Source organism: Gekko japonicus, unplaced genomic scaffold (genome assembly GCF_001447785.1).
Source record: "Gekko japonicus isolate JY-2015 unplaced genomic scaffold, Gekko_japonicus_V1.1 scaffold4432, whole genome shotgun sequence".
In the NCBI taxonomy this organism is placed as follows: domain Eukaryota; kingdom Metazoa; phylum Chordata; class Lepidosauria; order Squamata; family Gekkonidae; genus Gekko; species Gekko japonicus.
The window spans coordinates 31,584-51,617 of record NW_015168174.1 but is presented as its reverse complement, the minus strand read 5'-3'; the positions used below and the strand labels follow the sequence as shown (position 1 = coordinate 51,617).

The 20,034-nt window shown below is 44.5% G+C and overlaps 1 protein-coding gene across 1 annotated transcript; it reads right to left on the bottom strand.

Annotated features, from left to right (window-relative positions):
- Positions 1 to 9,930: 9,930 nt before the first annotated feature.
- On the bottom strand, positions 9,931 to 16,122 carry NDUFA5 (NADH:ubiquinone oxidoreductase subunit A5). Its single transcript, XM_015414980.1, has 5 exons — positions 15,989 to 16,122; positions 15,614 to 15,658; positions 12,474 to 12,590; positions 11,745 to 11,810; positions 9,931 to 10,288 (listed from the first exon to the last, which is right to left on the bottom strand). Exons 1-5 carry the CDS (start codon positions 16,007 to 16,009, stop codon positions 10,187 to 10,189), a joined length of 351 nt encoding a protein of 116 aa, XP_015270466.1. The 5' UTR covers positions 16,010 to 16,122; the 3' UTR covers positions 9,931 to 10,186.
- Positions 16,123 to 20,034: the final 3,912 nt, after the last annotated feature.

The following is a 20,034-nucleotide window of genomic DNA, read 5'->3' as shown; positions in this document are numbered from 1 at the left end:
AATAACAGAGTCTATGTTTGCCTATAGGGAATAATGGAGATCATGCTTGTTCATAGGGAATAATGAAGGCCACCTTACCCACAGGTAATAATGGAGAACATGCTTGCCCATAAAGAATAATTGAGTCCATGCTTCCCCAGAGGCAATAATGACCACACTAACCCATAGGAATTAATGGCATCCACACTTGACCAGACAGTTGAGCTATTGCCCATAGACAATACATGATTGCCCATAGGTAATAATGGAGACCATGCTTGCCCATAGGGAGTAATGGAGACCTTACCCATTGGGAATAATGGAGACCATGCTTGCCCACTAGGAATAATGGATACCAATGGTTGCTCATAGGAAATAATGGAGTCTATGCTTGTCCATAGGGAATGATGGAGACCAGGCTTGCCCTAAGGACAGCAATTGCCCATTGGGTGCCTTGCTTTAATCCTGTTGTATTTTATTGCACGGTTGTGCCTATGTAAGCCGCCCTGAGCCCACGCGCAGGGAGGGCGGGGTATAAATGAAATAAAATAAATAAATAACTGCCAATTGAGAATGCATGATTGCCTTTTATGGTAAGTCTCCTTACCATAAAATGAACACCCAGGCCAAGCCTAGAAACATGAAATTCAGGGAGAGCGCTCCTACCATGACATAGATGCTAAGGAATTTTTAGAAATTCAAGCACTTAGCACAAACCTGGTCTCCATCATTCCCTATGGGCAAGCATGGTCTCCATTATCCCCTATTGGCAATCATGCATTCTCTACTGGCAATCACTGTCCTTAGTTTTAGTATGTCCCAAGGAGGGGCTGTCTTCTGGAGGGAGCCTTCAATCCTGCGCGTGGCTTCTCAGTGACTGTGAGAAACAGTGGCTAGAGACTTTCTTCTCTTTTAACCCTAAATTTTGGACTGCTCATTATACATTTTATTCATTCTGTTTGTTAAATCTCCCAGTCTGACTCTATTGTTTCACTCATCTTACAGTAAGCAGTATTTATTTAAATGTGTCCAGGTGCTTAATGAGGCACCCATAATTTTTGTGACCACTGGCACTAACCTGGCTGTTTTAAGACTAAAAGGGTGTTACAAATATATGATTTTACAGAACTCAAATGAACTGCATGCTTATTAACAATTCCCCCCACCCTAAATTTAAAGAAAGGGAAACGTGCTGGAACTTTCTCAAGGGATTAAGGACTACAAAAATGGTTTCAAGAGTATCCCAAGGTGAACGTAATATCCAATACACCATTTTTTGAAAACTCACCCTATTTGAGTTAGATCAATTCCTTACTATAAAGATATTATCCCCACCCCAAACTTCAGATATATAGAATGCTATTAAATGAAACTCTGCAACACCCAAAAATGTTTGTTAATTTAAAAATTCAGGTAACATAATTATTCTTTTAATCTAACAGTATGAGAAACTGGTGATTAAGGAAGGTAAAAGGCAATTGTAAATTGATGGACCTTCTTTATAACAGCTTCTTTCCTTTTTAAAGATCCACCCCATGAGCAGATTTCAACATCAGGACATCCAACTCTGGGAGGTGTGAGGTCAGAGAAAGTGGGAAAACAATAAAAGTGGGAAAACAATAAGCAACCATATAGTCAAGCATCTCACTTTACACATGGCTAGCCTTTCAGGCACAATGGCATAGTTTCCAGGCAGCCATGGTCTTTCCTTTTAGGAGTTTTATTTCAAGAGTCCTTATTTTGACTCATCCTACTTCTTGTCTGCCCTACATATAGCTCTGCATGAACCTATCAAAACCTTGCACGCAAGGCGGTAGCAATGCAGTCTCCTCTCAAAGTGCCTCTAACTGCACGGCCCTTTCCTTAGCTTGTGCGCTAAAGGCTTGGCTCTACTCGCAGGGCTCATGCCCACTCCAAAACCAATGGTTTCCGCGACAGGTTTTTGAAAAAAAGTTTTTCTGCAGTGTTGCGTTTTCAAGTGTCTCTGTTAAAGTCCTGCCTGCCATCAAAGGCCCAGGAGTCCTGAGACATCGGGAACACAATCCCCACGCAGCGCTTCAGCCTAAAAGGGCAGCACCGTCGGACCTACACAACGGCGGCAAGTTTCGCGAGTGCCTTTCGAACGCCAGTCAACGAATGCAACACCCAGAATGCACTGTGAACCATCAGTTGTTTCACCGAGTCTACCCTTCTGTCGTGCTTATGGACCACTTATCCCGACGTGCTTTGCGCATCTACGTCTGTACTCTTTTAAAGGCGGCATTTGCACATAGGATGCTGGGAACTATAGTAAGGGACTGAGCCTTCTGTAATACAAAAAGCGAATGACGCAGTTTTTTGCATCTCCGCTTCGACTCCCCCCTCCTCTTCAAATTAGTTTTTCTGAGTTAAAGAATTAAGAAAGTCTAGTACCTTTACCTTGATATTCGGATATCACTCGACACTCCCCGCAGTGGCTGCTTTATCCTATGCACTCTGCCGCAAGGCCAGCCGCTGTAACTATGGCAACAAGGACGCCGTGAACTCTCGCGAGAGGAGAGTAGAACGCGACTATGCCTAGACCTTCCTTCCGAGGAAAAGCAGGAGAGCGCTAGAGATGGCCAAGAGTATGTCTTCCTCCCCCCCTCCCCCGTGCAATCTCCACAGCTGCCAAATAAAACGATTACATGCAAAGGAAAACAAGGTGGCTGTCCACTCGTTAGAGTAGGGGGAAAGCTGCAGGCTGCTAAAATGTCTTAATTGCACAAGTATCAAAAGTTACAGGAGACCACCCCTCTTTTGCAGCTGGCCATCTTGTGCAAAGTACAAGGCAGCTAAGGATGCCTTGGATGGAAATTAGGGGTGCCAGCCTCCAGATAGGACCTGTGGATCTCCTGGAATTTCGGGTCAACTCCAGATACAGAGAGCAGTTCCCCTGGAGAAAAAGGATGCTTTTGAGGGTGGACTCTATGGCATTGTACTTCACTGAGATCCCTGTCCTCCCCAGGCTCCATCCCCAAATCTCTAGGACTTCCACAACTTAAATCTAACATCCCTTGCTAGTGACTGCAGGGACCTGGCCAATGTTCCCTTTAAGATGTGGAGTCTTGTGAGCAAAAATTCTACTTTGTGAGCTACTGGCATAAAAGTCGTGAGTGAGCGATTTGGCTACTGCATAAATCAGTTTGCACTGGAGCCCTCCTTCCTGAGCTAAGACAAAAAATGTGTGAGCCAGAGGCTAAAAAACTGTGAGTTAGCTCACACTAACTCAGCTTAGAGGAAACACTGGACCTGGCAACCCTATCTTTTTGAAATTGGTGGACTTAAATCCAGACCTGTTAAGAGAAGCAGAGATTACAAGGGAGATGGTTATTTTAATGCTGGGCAGAAGTCCCCAATCACAATACCACCTCCCGGGAACTAGAGTTTGGCTCAGCCAGAACAGCAACTACAGGGAACTTGCTTGCTTTCTTCCCTCCTAGAAAGAAGTTGTTATACTGTTTGCTGGTTACTGTCAATACAAAGCTAAGGACATTCTGGCCTGTCACCAGAAGAGAAGAGATTGGATTTATATCCCACCCTTCACTACCCGAAGGAGTCTCAGAGCGTCTTACAATCCCTTTCCCTCCCCCACCCAACAACAGACACCCTATGAGATAGGTGGGGCTGATAAAGCTCATTCGAGAACTGCTTGTGAGAGAACAGCTCTGAATGAACATGACTGACCCAAGGTCACGCTGCATGTGGAGAAGTGGGGAATCAAACCCAGTTCTCCCAGATTAGAGTCCACACTCTTAATCACTACACCAAGCCAGACTACTTTCCTTGTGTTTAATATGTTTGTAAACAATAGTGAAGGTCATTGATCAAGAAGGAGGCTTTAAATCTTCAAAACAGAAGTGCTCAGTGCACCATTAATGTGGTGTCCACTTTGCCATATGCTGTTGATTTAAAGGGTAGTAGAAGTCCATTTCTTTATTTATTAAATTTTTACCCCACCCTCCCCGCCGGGGCAGGCTCAAGGCAGCTTACAAGAGAACCATAGGATAAAACAACAATATAAATTAATATAAATACAAGCATCAAATACACAGTAAATTATTAAAACCATTAACATAGCGATGGCGATGTTACTATAAGAAGATAGGCAGTACAACTATCGGCGGGCTCAGGCTGGGAATAAGACTGGGACAGGACATAGATGGTAAGACGTGGCTCCTTACCCATATGCCTGATGGAAGAACTCTGTTTTTGTGGCCCTGCGGATCTGCGAAAGGTCCCACAGAGCCTTGATCTCATCCAGCAGCTCATTCCAGTAAGCAGGAGCAGCCGCAGAAAAAGCCCTGGTCCTAGTAGATACCAGCCTGGCGTCCTTTGGACCGGGGGGGGGGGGGGGGAGACGATTTTGCAACCCTGACCATTCACGTTCATACGTCAATTCAACAGGATAGTCTAATCACGCTTGTTTGCTTAATTAAATTCACCTAACCTCTTCCTTGTACAATTTACAAATTCAGTCATCCAATTTATATATTCAGATCAATATTATATGGGTGTGTTTTTGTTCAGTCGCACAGTCGAGTCTGACTTCACGACCCCATGGACCAGATCACGCCAGGTCTTCCTGTCTTCCGCCGTCCTCTGAAGTTTGCTCAACTTCATGTTCATTGCATCTATGACACTAACCATCTCATCCTTTGCCGTCCCCGTCTTCTTTGACCTTCAATCTTTCCCAGCATCAAGGTCTTCTCTAGTGAGTGCTCCCTTCTCATTTGGTGTAGTGGTTAAGTGTGCGGACTCTAATCTGGGAGAACCGGGTTTGATTCCCCACTCCTCTACTTGCACCTGCTGATGTGACCTTGGGTTAGTCACAAGCTCTGGCACAGCTGTCCTTGAAAAAGAGCAGTTAGTGTCAGAGTTCTCTCAGCCCCACCCACCTCACAGGGTGTCTGTTGTGGGGAGGGGAGGGGAAGGGAAAGGAGTCTGTAAGCCGCTCTGAGACACCTTTGGGTAGTGAAGGGCGGGGTATAAATCCAATCTCTTCTTCTTCTTGGCGGCCAAAGTATTTGAGCTTCAGTTTCATTATCTGGCCTTCCAGGGAACAGTCAGGGTTGATTTCTTTTAGGATTGACTGATTTGATCTTCTTGCAGTCCAAGGGACTCTCAAGAGTCTTCTCCAGCACCATAGTTCAAAAGAATCTATTCTTCGGCGCTCGGCCTTCCTTATAGTCCAACTCTCGCAGCCATACATGACTACTGAAAGACTATTGAAAGAGGTAGTCAATCTTTAAAGGTACAATTGTGGTCTTACCCCCCCGGATTGCAATCATATGGTGACACAAAATAAAGTTCAAAATTTCTGCTTGCCAAATTATAGCTCTAACAGAACAGGCTCTCTGTTCCTCTTCCTGTTCTTCTTCAGGCTGTAGTATTGATGGACATTTCCTAGGGCCCCAGCGGATCCTAGGTTCTGGTCCCCCCGTCCCGGGTTCCTCCATTCGTATATCATCCTGTATGTTTGAAGTGGCTGTCCTTGGGGCGCTCAGTGACCTAGAGGGTCAGATGTCGGGTGTACCTGTCCTTGGGGCGCTAACAGTCAGCTTTAATGATATGCGAGGCTGCTGCTGAAATGATCGTATGTTGGAGACTTGGCCAAGTTGAGCATGACAGGGCAGATTCCGAAGGGGGCAGAGACCCTCCCCAGGCTCCCCCGTCGCCACCCCTGTGTCAGCGGCAGGCCTGAGGACTTCTGCTGCTTTCCTAGAGAAGTCCCATCAGCCGAAGGCGGATCTCTGTGGCTACAAACAGGTCTCCTCAGGAACTCCAAAATGGTGGCCGCACCGAAGAAATGCGCCGCCCGTGACCAATATCTGCCGTCCTCGTAACCACTGCTGGCGTGACCTTCAGGTGAGGTCGGGGCTTCTGTTGGTGTCCGCAGGCCGGTTAGGCCAGTTCTGAATATCAGAGAGCTCTGCTGTGGATTCCGCTGGCCCCAAGAGATAGCACTTCATATAGTCAATTTTCTTATTCTTATAATGCTATGCAGCATCCTGAAGTTGCTTGATTGTTCAACTTGGCAGCAGGTAGAAGGGAGTCTGCTCTAATCTTTCTTAAATTCACCTGGGCTGAGGCAAGGAGTGGAGAGCACGTGGTGGGTTGCTGATACAAGGTAGGGAATTTTTCTTTCTCCCTTTGCCTTCCTAGTTGCTGTGTGGGAGCTGAGAGAGAGTTGGGTTCTTGCAGCCTGATAGAGAGTGGTTCTGTTTACATGTTTGTGCTTTGGGGGTTGTTGGAAACTGAGTGAGTTGCTGTGGTGTGCTGTTGATTGCAAGCCCCACCCCCTACTGTGCTGAAACAAAAAAGGAGGCAGGGTGGCACTATATGTCAAGAAGGAATACGCTTGCAGTGAAATTCAGGATTTTGAGAGTTGTCCTGTTGAAAGTGTGTAGGTAAGGATACAGCGGGGGGGGGGAGAAGGGGAAATTATTGTGGGGGTATACTACAGAGCTCCAAACCAATCATGGATTGCATGGATGATGCATTTGTACAACAGCTTGCTAAACTTTCAGAGAGACAGGATGTAGTGGTTATGGGAGATTTCAACTATCCAGATATTTACTGGAAATCTAACTCTGCTAGACATAAGAACACAAGAGACGCCAATGTTGGATCAGGCCAAAGGCCCATCCAGTCCAACACTCTGTGTCACACAGTGGCCAGAAATATCCGTGCCATCAGGAGGTCCACCCGTGGGGCCAGGACATTAGAAGCCCTCCCACTGTTGACCCCCCCCAGCACTGGTGGATCTCCTGAATGGAATGAGTTAATTGGTAGTAGCCAGCATGGGTTTATCAAGAATAAGTCATGCCAGACCAACCTTATCTCCTTTTTTAACAGAGTTACCAAAATGGTTAACTCCGGCAATGCTGTAGATATAGTGTATCTAGATTTCAGTAAAGCATTTGACAAAGTTTCTCATTATATCCTTGAGGATAAGCTGGTTAAGTGTGGGCCGGATGGTGCAACCGTTGGATGGATTCATGGTTGGGTTGAAAAATCGTACCCAACAAGTACTCGTAAATGGCTCTGCATCTATGTGGAGGGAAGTCTCGAGTGGAGTGCCGCAGGGCTCGGTCCTCGGCCCGGTGTTGTTCAATGTTTTTATAAATGACCTGGAGGAAGTCATAGAGGGGATGCTTATCAAATTTGCAGATGACACGAAGCTGGGTGGGATTGCCAATTCTGAAGAAGACAGAGTCAGGATTCAAAATGATCTAGATAGGCTGGAACAGTGGGCTCAGACAAATAAAATGAATTTCAATAGAGATAAGTGCAAAGTCCTACACTTAGGTACAAAAAATCAAAGGCAGAGATATAGAATGGGAGGGACTTGGCTTGAGAGCAGGACATGCGAAAGGGATCTAGGTGTTCTGGTTGATCACAAGCTAAACATGAGCCTACAGTGTGATGTGGCTGTGAAGAAAGCTAATGCAATCTTAGGATGCATTAACAGAAGCATTGTGTCCAGATCAAGGGAGGTGGTAGATCCGCTCTATTCTGCTATGGTCAGGCCTCACCTGGAGTCGTGTCCAGTTTTGGGCACCACATTTTAAGAAGGATGTTGACAAGCTCGAGCGTGTCCAGAAGAGGGCAACCAGGATGGTGAGAGGGTTGGAATCCAAGTCTTATGAGGAAAGGTTGAAAGAATTGGGTATGTTTAGCCTGGGAAAGAGAAGGCTTAGAGGGGACATGATTGCAGTCTTCAAGTATTTGAAGGGCTGTCATGTAGAAGATGGAGCAAATCTATTCTCTCTTGCTCCAGATTACAAGACTAGATCTAATGGGTGGAGATTACAAGGGAGTCGTTACCAGCTAAATATCAGGAGAAACGTCCTAACTGTAAGAGTGGTTGAGCAGTGGAACAGTCTCCCTCGGGAGGTGGTGGATGCTCCTTCGCTGGACGTTTTCAAGCGGAGGCTGCGCAACCATCTTTTGGGTATGTTGTAGGTATGTAGGACTATTTTTCAGCTATGCTCCTGCAGAGTGCAGGGGGTTGGACTAGATGACTTACAAGGTCCCTTCCAACTCTAACATTCTATGATTCTATGATAAATTCCTTCTTGGTAAGGTCCTCTAACACAGGGACTCCTTACTCATCGCCATCTATTGATGGTATAGCAATAGTTCAATAAAATTACACAAGGATTCCTGTAATGTAACTAATTTCTGTGCCTTCTACAATTTAATGCTCTGTTGTCCAAGAACTCCTCTGTGGAGACATTCTAGTTTTTAAGGTGATATGATTACTTACAACTAAGTTTACAGCAACATATCATACAAGCAGTAGCATCAGAGCAACTCCAGATATGCAGTTGCATCACCAGGAACTAAAAGGAAGAAGTGTCAACAATCTCTAGAAAGAGGAGCCTCAATTCAGTGGATCAATAAGCATATATATATATTAGTTCAGTAGAACTTAAATATCACTGATCTTTCATCACTTGTTCACCATCATGCACATTCTTTCTGCACTTACTTTCTATCACATCTTTAGGGATTATGCCACCTAGCGTTTTTTCTTCAAATGCAAGTGTTGTTGTAAATTGGTAATTGACAACTCGCAGCCTGAACAGCCCAGACTAGCCTGAGTTCATCAGGGGTTGGAAGCTACATGGGGTCAACCTTAGTTAGGAGGCTGAAAGGAAGACCAGGGTTACCATGCAGAGGAAAGCAACGGCAAATCACCTCTGCTCATATCTTGCGTTGAAAACCCCATGAGGGGTTGTCATAAGTCAGTTGCAACTTGACAGCCCTTAATTATTATTAAGACAACTGCATTTACACAGTCTTCCTTCCCCCCCCCCCCCCCAAAAGTAAATGTTTCTACCAAGATAGTTTAGTCATGGTCAGTGGCTTTACCCAGCTGCTACTAGTCTTGGCCATGTTCTCCCTGCCCGTTTGCCATGTCACATCTCTCCAGAACTTAAGCCAAGCTCATTGAGTCACTGCTAAAAATTTCCCCTTCCTACTCTAAGATGGTGAAAAGAGGTATAATGAAGTCTCCTGTTGTGAGAACAAAATGTTCACTTGCTTAGAGAAAGCAGGGATTTTTTTCTGTCTCGGTCGAGGAAGGACAGAATGTGGGTGGGCTCCTCATGGCAGAATACAAGATTTCCATATTTCTCTTTCTGAGAGTGGATGTGGGGAGTTAAACTCAGACTAGAATATCTTTTATTGAGATAATGTGGAATATAAAGATCTGTATTAGTTCCTGTCTGCTAGCTATAAAACCCATACATGGAGGGCTCTTCACAATGGAACCCCATCTCCACCCCCATAGGATGTGCGCACAGGAGTCATGCGAGAATACTTCAGGTAACAGAAAGCCTGTAAATTCCTTCCATATCCTCACCTAGTCTCACCTTTGGATAATGTGAAGAGGGGAGGGGAGTGACAGAAGGACTCTGCTATACCCTTCAGGCCTTGCTGTACCTTTGCAGGAAAGGATCAGGCCCATCAAATTTAAGATTATAGCAGATACCAAGCCTCGTCGTAAAAAGGAAGCAATGTACCGAAAAAGTATGAATCATCCTAGGTTGCAAATATGTTGAATATTTCTTGCAGGCTTTGTCCTTTGTAATCAAATCTTATCTATATATCTAATTCCCAACTGTGCCCCCTCTGTGCGGATATCTAAATCAGCACATTGTGGGCACCTGGGGGGCAGAGAAATTTTCCCTCACATTTGTGCAGAAAAATCTGAAAACTTGGAAAAGTTTTAAATCCCCCCCAAAAGTAAAAGATGAGAACTGCTTCACCACCACCAGGGAGGGAGAGGGGGAGGGGGCGGGGGCGGGAGAAGGCTTGGCCAGCTGGAGGCTGTAAGCCACTCAGGCCTCGCCCTTCTTGTGATTTCTAAAATACAATAAAGCAATTTCCACATCAGTGAGGCATAATTACTGACTTGACTCCCCAGTTTATGTAAGAAGCAGATGCCATTTGAAGAAAAGTTTCTATTTGAGGGAAAGAGGGAGGGAGGGAGGTTTGCTGCTGAGTATTAGAAAAGGAACCCACTCCACTCTGGGTAACATTTACAGTGATATTCCAATCAATATCAAAGCAGACAAAAAATATAAGTAGCGTATTTAAATTAAATATATTTTTCATCCACATCCAGCATACATTTAATGAAGTATTTTTCTATTCCAGAAATTATAAACAGTGCAGATTAGATTGGCCACTTCCACTGATCAGCAGGAGGTTCTTCAACTAACGGCTCCCATGGCCGCCACTGCACCATTTTCCGGGCTAGAGAGAGTTCACTTTCTGCCTGTTGATAAAACACAAGTTAATTTTGAAACTTGCCTAAAAGATTCTGCATTGAACTGATCTAGTGGGTTGAATGCAGCAATTTGTCAATGGAAAGCACTAATCATTAGGCATAGTTCCTAATTTCCCCTCCCTGTAGTACACCTTTCTGGCTTGGGAAGGATTGTGGGATGTGGGCTACTGTGGGGAGATGAAATTGCTTCTCCTGACTCTTTATTCAGTGAATGAAAAAGAGTACAGTGCAAGGAGGAGTTTATTTTACCTCCCCTCTCTATACTACATGTGAGACCTTCAAGTAGAAGATGCATGTCTCACGCACTCCAGAATACTATACGTCATCTATGGCTCAAGCAAGCTAATTTCTTCATCCCATGGTTTACCACTTTAACTCATCTCAATATTCCAGTCCTTCTAATAGCAATAAGCACTCAGCTCTCCTCAAGCCACTGGGATGTGGACATGGGTTTAAAAAAAAATACAACAGAACATTTTTCCACATTCCTGGCCAGTATCCCAAATGTGCAGGTACGGCTACCTTGTGTGCTAGTGGCATTGTTTCAATGTCTTATCGAAGAGCAGTTACCTGTCAACCTAGCTATTAGGAGAAATAAGCTGCAAGTTCATACAGAAATTCTGTAGGAAGAGGGCATGCATTTGGAAATCTTACCCTACCATCAAAAATCTTCCCTGCCAGGATTCTATAAACGTAGGAGGATATTAACAGAATAATTTTCCTCCCATTAATTGGCTCAACTGCTCTCAAAATTCCATGCCCATTGGAGCATACTCAGTTCTCATCAGATAGGTTTTGCTCCTTTTGACTAATTACAACATTATTTTTTTTCTGTGTAACTAAGGATTCCCTCCCAGTATGTAGAGATAGGCACCTTGCCTTTGCGTGTCCTTGTTCTGGTGATCCTGCACATTTGGGATGTTCACCAGGAATAAATGAAGGTAGAGCATCTGTTTGGTATGTAAAAGTTCCCAGGTTCAGTCCCTGGCATCTCCACTTAAGAGTTAGGTAGTAGGTGATGTGAAAGACCTCTATGTAAGACCCTGGAGAGCCAATGCCAGTTTGAGCAGACAGTGCTGATCTTGATGGACCAATGGTCTGATTCAGTATGAGGCAGGTTAATGTGTTCATGTGTATCTAATGCACACAAAAAAATTATTCCTGCCTCCCAACACAGGACCACAGGCACACAGGACCAGTCATTTTACTACTCAATACAGTAATAACAATGATTTTGCTGTATTGTAAAGATTAAATGCTATATTAACTACAATAAACTTTCAGATTCTTCTCTACAGAGACACAAAAAGACATTAATTTCCCAGTTATCAGGACGTTAAAATGAATGGTGGGATCCCTTCATTCTCTTACTACACATTATAGCTGACATAAAGAATCTAAAATGCACTTCAATTGTTTGCACTTAAGTATTATCCAAGTTTACCTGCAAAATCACTTCTTCTATCTGTCCACAATTTATTTTATTTTCTAGTTTTTGCACATCAGGCTCCTGCAAATTAAAAAAGCAAGTTAAAGGCTTAGATCTGTTCTACTGTACATGTAAGCAATAAATGCCTCATGCTGAAAGAAAAAATAACTTAAGTATCAACACATAAGCAAACAAGGAAAAGTTCTCATAGAACGCAAAACAAAAAACCCTGAAAGCTATGGTTACCAGTGACATACATTCACACCTTTTCATCAACAAGCAAATATTTTAGGCTAATCTCTCAGCAGTAAGTTAAAGATTTTCAAGGGCTTTCTACCTGTGATCAGCATTTTAGTAGAGTTTTGTTACCATGGAAGATGAATATTTATCAATATAAGATCCTTTCATTATTGCACCAGTAACTGAATCTTACAGTACACCTCTTCTTCTTGAAACATGCATACAATCCATCTGGTTTCTTTTGGACTAAGTCCATGTAGTAGTAAAATGGGAACTTTATAGTTTTTGGAGACTGACAAGAATAAGCCAAAGCTAATACCACCCTCTTGTGAAAACAACTGAAATCTCAAATCTCCTCCCATCAATATTAGGATAACTACTTAATGAAGTAATTTTAAGTTCAGAACCTTCCAATTATTTTGAAACACAAAGTATGACAAGAGTAGGAAGATAACACGTCAAGGGAATCATGCCATTGGAGTTTAAGATACATTGTGTACTTACTGTTTTTACCAGATCAAATCGTTCATTTACAATTTTCTCTGTATAGATCCTGTAGGCAGCATCTCTGGGTATGTTCTGCAGAGTTGTAATAATTTTTGTATACAATATCCTCAGGCGCTGAAAAGATCACACAACATTCAGTAAGCAGCATCTTTAAACTGGCCATTCATGCGTATGCATTAACACCTGAAGAACATCACAAATGACACTGGCAGTACCAATTATGGAAGCAGGGCTCTGCTGGAGAATGCTGCACTGAAGTCTTGAGAACCCCAAATTCAAGGTATGTATGAAAAACTGAAAGGTTTCAAATAGCTAGTTAATGTTCTGGTTCTCTTTCCATACATCCTAATACAACACAGTATGGTTTATTAGCCTACTTCACATTCAGAAACTTGCCCTGATCAAAAGACCATAATATGTGATTCTTGTGACAAGGGTAAAAGCATCTTAAATCTCTTACCTGTACTGTCTCTCTCCAGAGGGAAGGGCTTGAAGAAGAAGACAGGAAGTACCACTTAGGCCAGTTTCTTACCAGTTCTCCATACTGGTCAATACTGACTTATATTCACCTCTGATAGTAACTCTACTTCTTTAGTCTAGGATTAGGTTTGGCCTTCCCCTTATTAGCCACATGTGGCCTCCATCTGCAGATACTTAAATCCATGGACAGGAGCCACACCAAGACTTAGGGACCCCCTAAGTTTGCAGAAAAACCTTAAATCTTAACAAAAATATATTGGGGGGGTTAAGTCCCCCTGAAAGGAAAGTAGGGTTCTCTGTGCAAGTGCAGAGAGTGCACTTACCTCTGGCAGTGGGCAGCAGCATCTGGGAGACACACTGGGTCCAGCAGCAGCACGGGCCAGTGCTCTGTGCTGGGCCCGGTGGAGGCCACACAGCCCAGAAGCAGTGCTGGGCCTCACGGGGCTGCTCAGCTTAAGAGCAGAGCTGGGCATGCTGCTGGCAGTGACATGGCCTAGGAGCTGCACTGGGTGTGCTGCTGCCAGCAGCAATGACCGGGAGTTGCAACAGGCCCGATGGTGCCAAAGGCACAGGCCCAGCAGTCATGCAGCAGGAAAGTGGGGGGGGGGGGGAAATGCCCCCACAAGTATCACAGGCCTACACTGGCAGCTGCTGTGGGCCTGGGTGTGGTGGACAAGGATGCTGCAGCAGAGATCAGCCACTGCTGCTCCAGGCCCAGACATAATGGTGGTAGAAGCTGGCAGCTGCTGCTCTGGGCACTGTGGTGGTGGAGGCTGGAGGCTGATGGCCACTGCAGACCCAGGAGCTGTCGGGGCCAGCAGATGCTGTGGGCCTGGGGGCGGTGAAAGCTGGCAGCTACTGTGAGTCTGGGCATGACAGTGGATGCCTGCAGCAGAGTTCCATGGAAGGGCTTCACCAAGCTCAGGATGGGGGGGGGGGATATGGGATATGGGATTTCCCCCCACACAAGTCTCATGTGCCTCCACTTGTACATTATAATTGTATCCTTGCAACATTCGTATAAGGTACGCCGGTATAATCTCCATATTGCAGAAGAGACTGGCTGATAGAAACTGTGGCTTGCCTGAGGCCACCTTCAAATTCAAATGAGATTTCTACCAGCAGTCTCCTGGATCACAACTCATTCCCCTAGGTACTACACAGCAACAGCTCAAAGTAACAAAACAAACTCCATTGGTCCTTTTCAGAAAGCTTTACTGCACAGGAAACCAAAGGTTTGGTCAATATACCAGATAGACAGAGGTATTACTGAGACCCCTCCTCCCACACAACGGTAGGAATGCCAAGATCCATGCAACTAGTTCTATGTGTCCATGGGAGGTTTGAGACTGTTTTTTTGTGCAGCTTACCATGCTACACTTTGAAACTGAGGGAATTTTCAGAAATGGTTTCTTTCTAGGTATCTTTCTGGGTATGAGGCCTCTAAGTACACTTAAACAGTTCACTGGAATAACAAAGACTGGTCAGCTCTTGTAATTGAACAGCTACCAATGCATAGATGCTCGAAGTCAAGATTTGTCAGATTTCGCAAAAACTAAATTTGTGACAAATTAGCACTAACAGCCTTTTCAGAAGCAGATAAAATCATCTCTCCCACAAAATTCATGCTACTTCTATAGGTGGCAGTGGCACTCCAAGCATGAAGAACCCTTCTTCAAGTAGGAAGCTGGCTTTTTAATGAAATGTTAGGGAGAAGGTCAACAAGACAGGACCTTCTGTGCCCTTAGTGTTGCTAAAAGGGCTATATCACAACACTGGAAAGATAAATTCTCACCTCCAGTAATCCAGTGGATTGAGGATCTCACAACCTTGTTAACATTTCAACATATTGTATGTAGACAGCAATTGTGCATGGACATATTTTTAGATATTTGGAAACCTTTTATAGATATTTATCGGTAGACATGATACCACTGTTGGTTTTTTTTTACTTCATTCTGTTTGGGGGGCTGATTTATAATCAGCAATTTAACTTTTTAAAAATGCAATGTTAAGTAGTGGCTACAGGTTCTGGCATACATTCCATAACAGTGGCTGACATACTAATCAAAAGACCTTTGGTGTGATTCATGTCTCAATACCATGTATTAGGCAAGATACTTTCAGTCTTACTGTTCCCCCCACACCATAGTTACTTTATTCATGTAATGATGCTAGACTCCTTGAAGAGTTTTTATAAGAATAAAAAGAAAATGTGTGGAAAGTGCTTTGAACATATACAGCATTATTAGAACAGTATTTCAAAATAGTTAAAAACTTCTTTCAAAAACTTTTTCCCCTTGCCAAAACCCCCCCCCCCCCATCCACTTTAGTACAACTTCCCAACTTGATCACCTGGAGACATTTCTTACCACCACAGGCAACTAAGCAAGTCGCTATTTAAAATAATAATAACATGTCTTTTTATATTAAAGTAAGTAGCACTACCTGCAGCCTAGCATGTTTAAAGAATTCAGATATAACCTTTTGGTAATTGATTCATCAGAATGTAATACCTGTCCATAATCTAAGTTATGAATCTCAACTAATAATTGCCTATGATTTAATACACCTTATTAATATAGACACAAGCATTAATCAGTGGAAGCTTCTGCTTTAAATCAACTTCAAAGAAATAGGTATTTTAGAAAACTTACATCATGTGGAGCTTCAGAGACAGCGAGCCCCAAAAGCCCAGTAGTCTGCAGAAGTTTTTAAAGAGAGAGAAACACAACCAATAAGCAAACTAATTACATTAGTAACTGCTCAATTATTGCCCTCCAAAATGCAAAAACTAGGTAAGGAATTTAATCATGTTAAGGCTTGATACATAACTTGTATCTAATTCATTAATTACTTTCCTTCAAAATTATCATATCTACCAGAATCTCATTATGGATACCTATGGATGGCCCTCACAACCAAAAGATCCCCGAAGATTCCCCCCCCCCCCCCCCCGGCTTCGCTGTCTCAGCCAAGTAAATTAACTTCCCTCCCTCAAGAAACAGCAACAGCTCCGTCTGTGCCCTCACCTTCTTCAGCACGCCAGCCATTGCCTCTCCTACAGCCGGACAGGAAGGTGGAAGACACACGAATAACGTCGCTTTCGGTTGACAGACCAATCACAAAACCCAACGGGCAACTCAGGGAGCGTGCGCGGCCTGCAAAGGACATGGGGGAGGACACTGGAGTGCGCATGCGCCCGAGCCCTAATACTTCGTTTGGAGACCGGCATCACTCATGTCCCTTGGTTAGGGCGCAAAGCGTTTGCGTAGGGAGGGGATGGCGTATGGGGCGCGTCTGTAGTGCAAAAAATCTCTGGCAGCTGTTTGTAATTTAACTAGGGCGTGTGAAGTTAAATAAAAATAATTTAAGCTCTCCTCACTGGTCGTGTATTGACTCAGACCTAGAAGGCGTTGGTTTAGAGCAGCTAGCGCTGGACAGGACAGCTTTCTTTTGATGCAATTTTGTTTACCTGGATTTAATTCTGTGCTCTCCCGTTTGGAGGACATGAATAGTGTTCGTGCTTGAAACATCAGATGTTTTGCAAGTAGCTGTGTTGGCGCAGGGCGAAATCCGCCCCTGCCCCAGCAATGCCTTTTATTAGCCGGAATCCAAATAGCACAAATTAGTATTCTTTTTGGTTGGCTTTTGACGTTCATATCTTGAAACTGCAGTGGTGTTTGCCCGCATGTATCTTCGTAATAGCCGTTTAGTATTCCAGTGCAGACAAGGGTCTGTGGCGTTTCACCAACAGAGCGCGAGGTGGTGGTTAAAAAGTTGTTATAAGCTGCTCTTTTACCAATTTCTGTCTCATCCTGATATGTGTTGATCACGGCACATCAATCCAACTCCCATCTTGCAGTGGGGATAAAAAAAACTTTGGACTGCGGGGTTGTGGGGAGTCATTCCCTCAACATGCTCCCCAATATCGAGATTATCACAGGCTTGCCCCAACCCAAAGGCTCGGCACGATCACACACTGCAATAGAGGGATAGTACAGGGTACGTTGTGTGGGCATTACAAATTAATCTCGGTTTCCGCCCCGTCCCCCTTGCAACGTGAAAACTTATTTTTAAATTGTATTCCAGTTAAGTTGCCTGTTGCAACTTTTGTATTTCAGTTAAGTTGCCTGTTGCAGCACAAATAATGGGTGTGGCACCTTAAACTCACGCGACAATTATTCCAGCGAAAACTTTTGGGGACTAGAGCCCACTTCTTCATTTTCAATGAGCCTCCCAAAGGTCTCCCAGGGCAGTTGTTTCAGGTAGGAGCTATGAAAAGAAAAGCTTCAGCAGCAGGGTTAAAGGGCCATGAAATGCAGTAGGTAGACGGAGAAAAACGTGATTATGCGAAATTCAAATCTAATCTAAATATACAATGACCATTCACTAGCTTTGCTACGATAAGATAGAGCTCACTTCATTCTAGTCCACGATAGCTAACGTTAGTCTTCAAGGTGTTTTGTTCAGTCGCACAGTCAAGTCCGACTTTTCGCGACCCCATGGACCACATCACGCCAAGCCCTCCTGTCTTCCTTTAGGGTGTTACAACACTCTATTTACGAAACTTTTTAAAACGCCTCGAAAATACTTTGCTTCTACGTTTGGTGGAGGGGTGGACGCTAATCTGTCCCTAAGATCACCTCCTAGGAGCAGCCGTCAATTTTACCCCCCTAACGTAAAATCAATGTGGCGTCAAACGTATTCAGGAAGTCCCTCCTCCACGTGAAGGCAGGGTATCGCTCTAGGACCCTTGATCTATGATCCGAGTTCTCCAGGCTGACAGAGCTTCAGTCTACCAACGAGATGTACCGAAGATGTGGGGAGAAAGAGAAACTCGTGTGCGCTTTAAATTAGCTAAAATACAAGGCACCCGCCTAAGCTATATTTGTAAACAAAGCGGATCGTGAATATCTCTCACAAATAATAAATTGGCCGGTACTAGCGCCACCAGTCGCGAGTTTAGTTGGCAGCTGGGGGATTTTAAACACGCACAGCACAAGTATAGGATCAGGAGCATTTCCTTTTTTGATCAGTAATTCATTTTCACTTTACTTGTTGCTAGGTTGTGACGCAGGTCCCTCTAAGGTAACCTCTAAGACCCTTTTTAAAAAAATCGGCTTGCCGTAGAAATGAGAAACACACAAGTCATCTAATCGGAGGCAACGTCTTTTAAAAGATGGTTGATCGGTGGGTCAACTAAGTAACAGGGCTATTGTATCCCTCTTACAAACCTCGAAAAAGCTGACACATATTTGGAGTATACTGCAAGCCAATTTCTAGCGCACTGCAGGGATGATGATGTAGCTACAGTGGCATATAAGGCTTAAAAAAAGAAGGGGAGGGGGTCAAATCCCAATACACCCCCTCAATTATTTCATGGAGGAAGTTATGATAGCTCAACTTCCCCCAGATATAGTCAAGCCGTCCATTTCAGTAGCATGAGCTACGCTTATGCCAGTGATCTGCAAACTTTTATAATTAGAGCCAAACTAAAGATTAAGAAGGAGCTGCGGTGGCTCAAGTGGTTAAGACGCTGAACTGCAGGCTGTGGAAGGTCAGTAGTTCAGCAGTTCAAGACCTGGGTGGCCGCATGATGGAGTGAGCTCCTTTCTCTGGCTCCAGCTCCTGCCAACCTAGCAGTTCGAAAGCAAGACATTGCAAGTAGGTAAATGGGTACCACTTTGTTGGGAAGGTAACAGCTTCCGTGTGCCTTGGTGTTTAGTCATGCCAGCCACATGACCACGAAAATGTCTTCAGACAGCGCTGGCTCTTCGGCTTTGAAACAGAGATGAGCACCGCAACCCTAGAGTCGGACTCGACTGGCTTTTGAGCAAGGGAACCTTTATCTTTAAAGATTAAGAGCAAAAGACCAACAAAGAGCTGGTGTTAAAAAAGCTCATTTGAATATACAATTTAATATTATTGATAATTAACATGGTGATTGAGAATCCATAAATTTTCGACAGCCCAAACACTGGCTGTTGCGAGTGCTTTATTAGGAAGTGGGACACACCCAGGCCCCTTCTGCAGTTGTTTTAGTACACTGATACACATCTGTGCATGGTTTGCCTTTAATGGCAGTTATATCCTTTCCGCTTTTGTACAGCATCTCTATGAATTTCTTTAGTCCCATAAAAACCTTTGTGTGCTGTTCCCTTTCCATACTGGTTATGCTAGCATCTCACCTACATAGGGTTGTGCGTGCCAGCCTTCAGGTGGACCTAGAGTTCTCCCCAAACTACTATTGATCTCCACATTACAGAAGTCAGTTCCCCTTAGGGTTGCCAGGCCATCACAACCTGCAGGGTCATGGGGGGCAGTGTTGCATGTGCCACTATGCCATTTCCAGTGAAAACCTGAGTTTTATAGAGCTTACCATATGGTTTTACTATAGAGTTTCCGGCAATTCCTAGAGCTAACCAAAAGTGACATAATGGTGCACACACTGCTGCTGCTGTTTTTCAAAATGCTTCTCCTGCTGCTGCTCCAAGGAAGGAGCTGAGATTGGGGAATTCCCCACCCTGACTGGAGGGCTAGCAAGCTAGTTCCCTGGGCAAAATGGCAGCTTCAGAGCCTCAGAGTGCAGACTGTATGGCATCACATCCCAGACTTTTCCCCTCTCCAGGTACTCCCTCTGTAATGTATCCGCCATTACCACGTGCGCGACCGTTGGGCCATGCAGTCAAGCACAAGCCCCAAGCTTCGTTCCTGAAGAACAATAGCGGAGCGGATCTTAGCCCGCACCAACCAGAGGGCCAGGTCCGCGGCCGAGAGCCAATGGGACTCTCGGCCACTGTAAATAATCTATAGGGTCACTAGGGGGTGTGTTTGGTGGTGGGTTTTTCTGGGCATATATACCGGCCTGCGTGCCGGGGTTCCTTGTCTTGTTCTTCACTAATAAAAGTACTTTGCTGAAATCACTCCACGTTTCTGAGTACTTTTCACTGGCGACGAAGGTGGGATTCTAACCCTCTCGAACAGACCCGGAGGAGACCCTGCAGCACCGAGCACCGATCGTCACCGCCGCCGCCTGCCGCCGCCGGGATCATCGCTCCATCGCTCAGCACCTCGC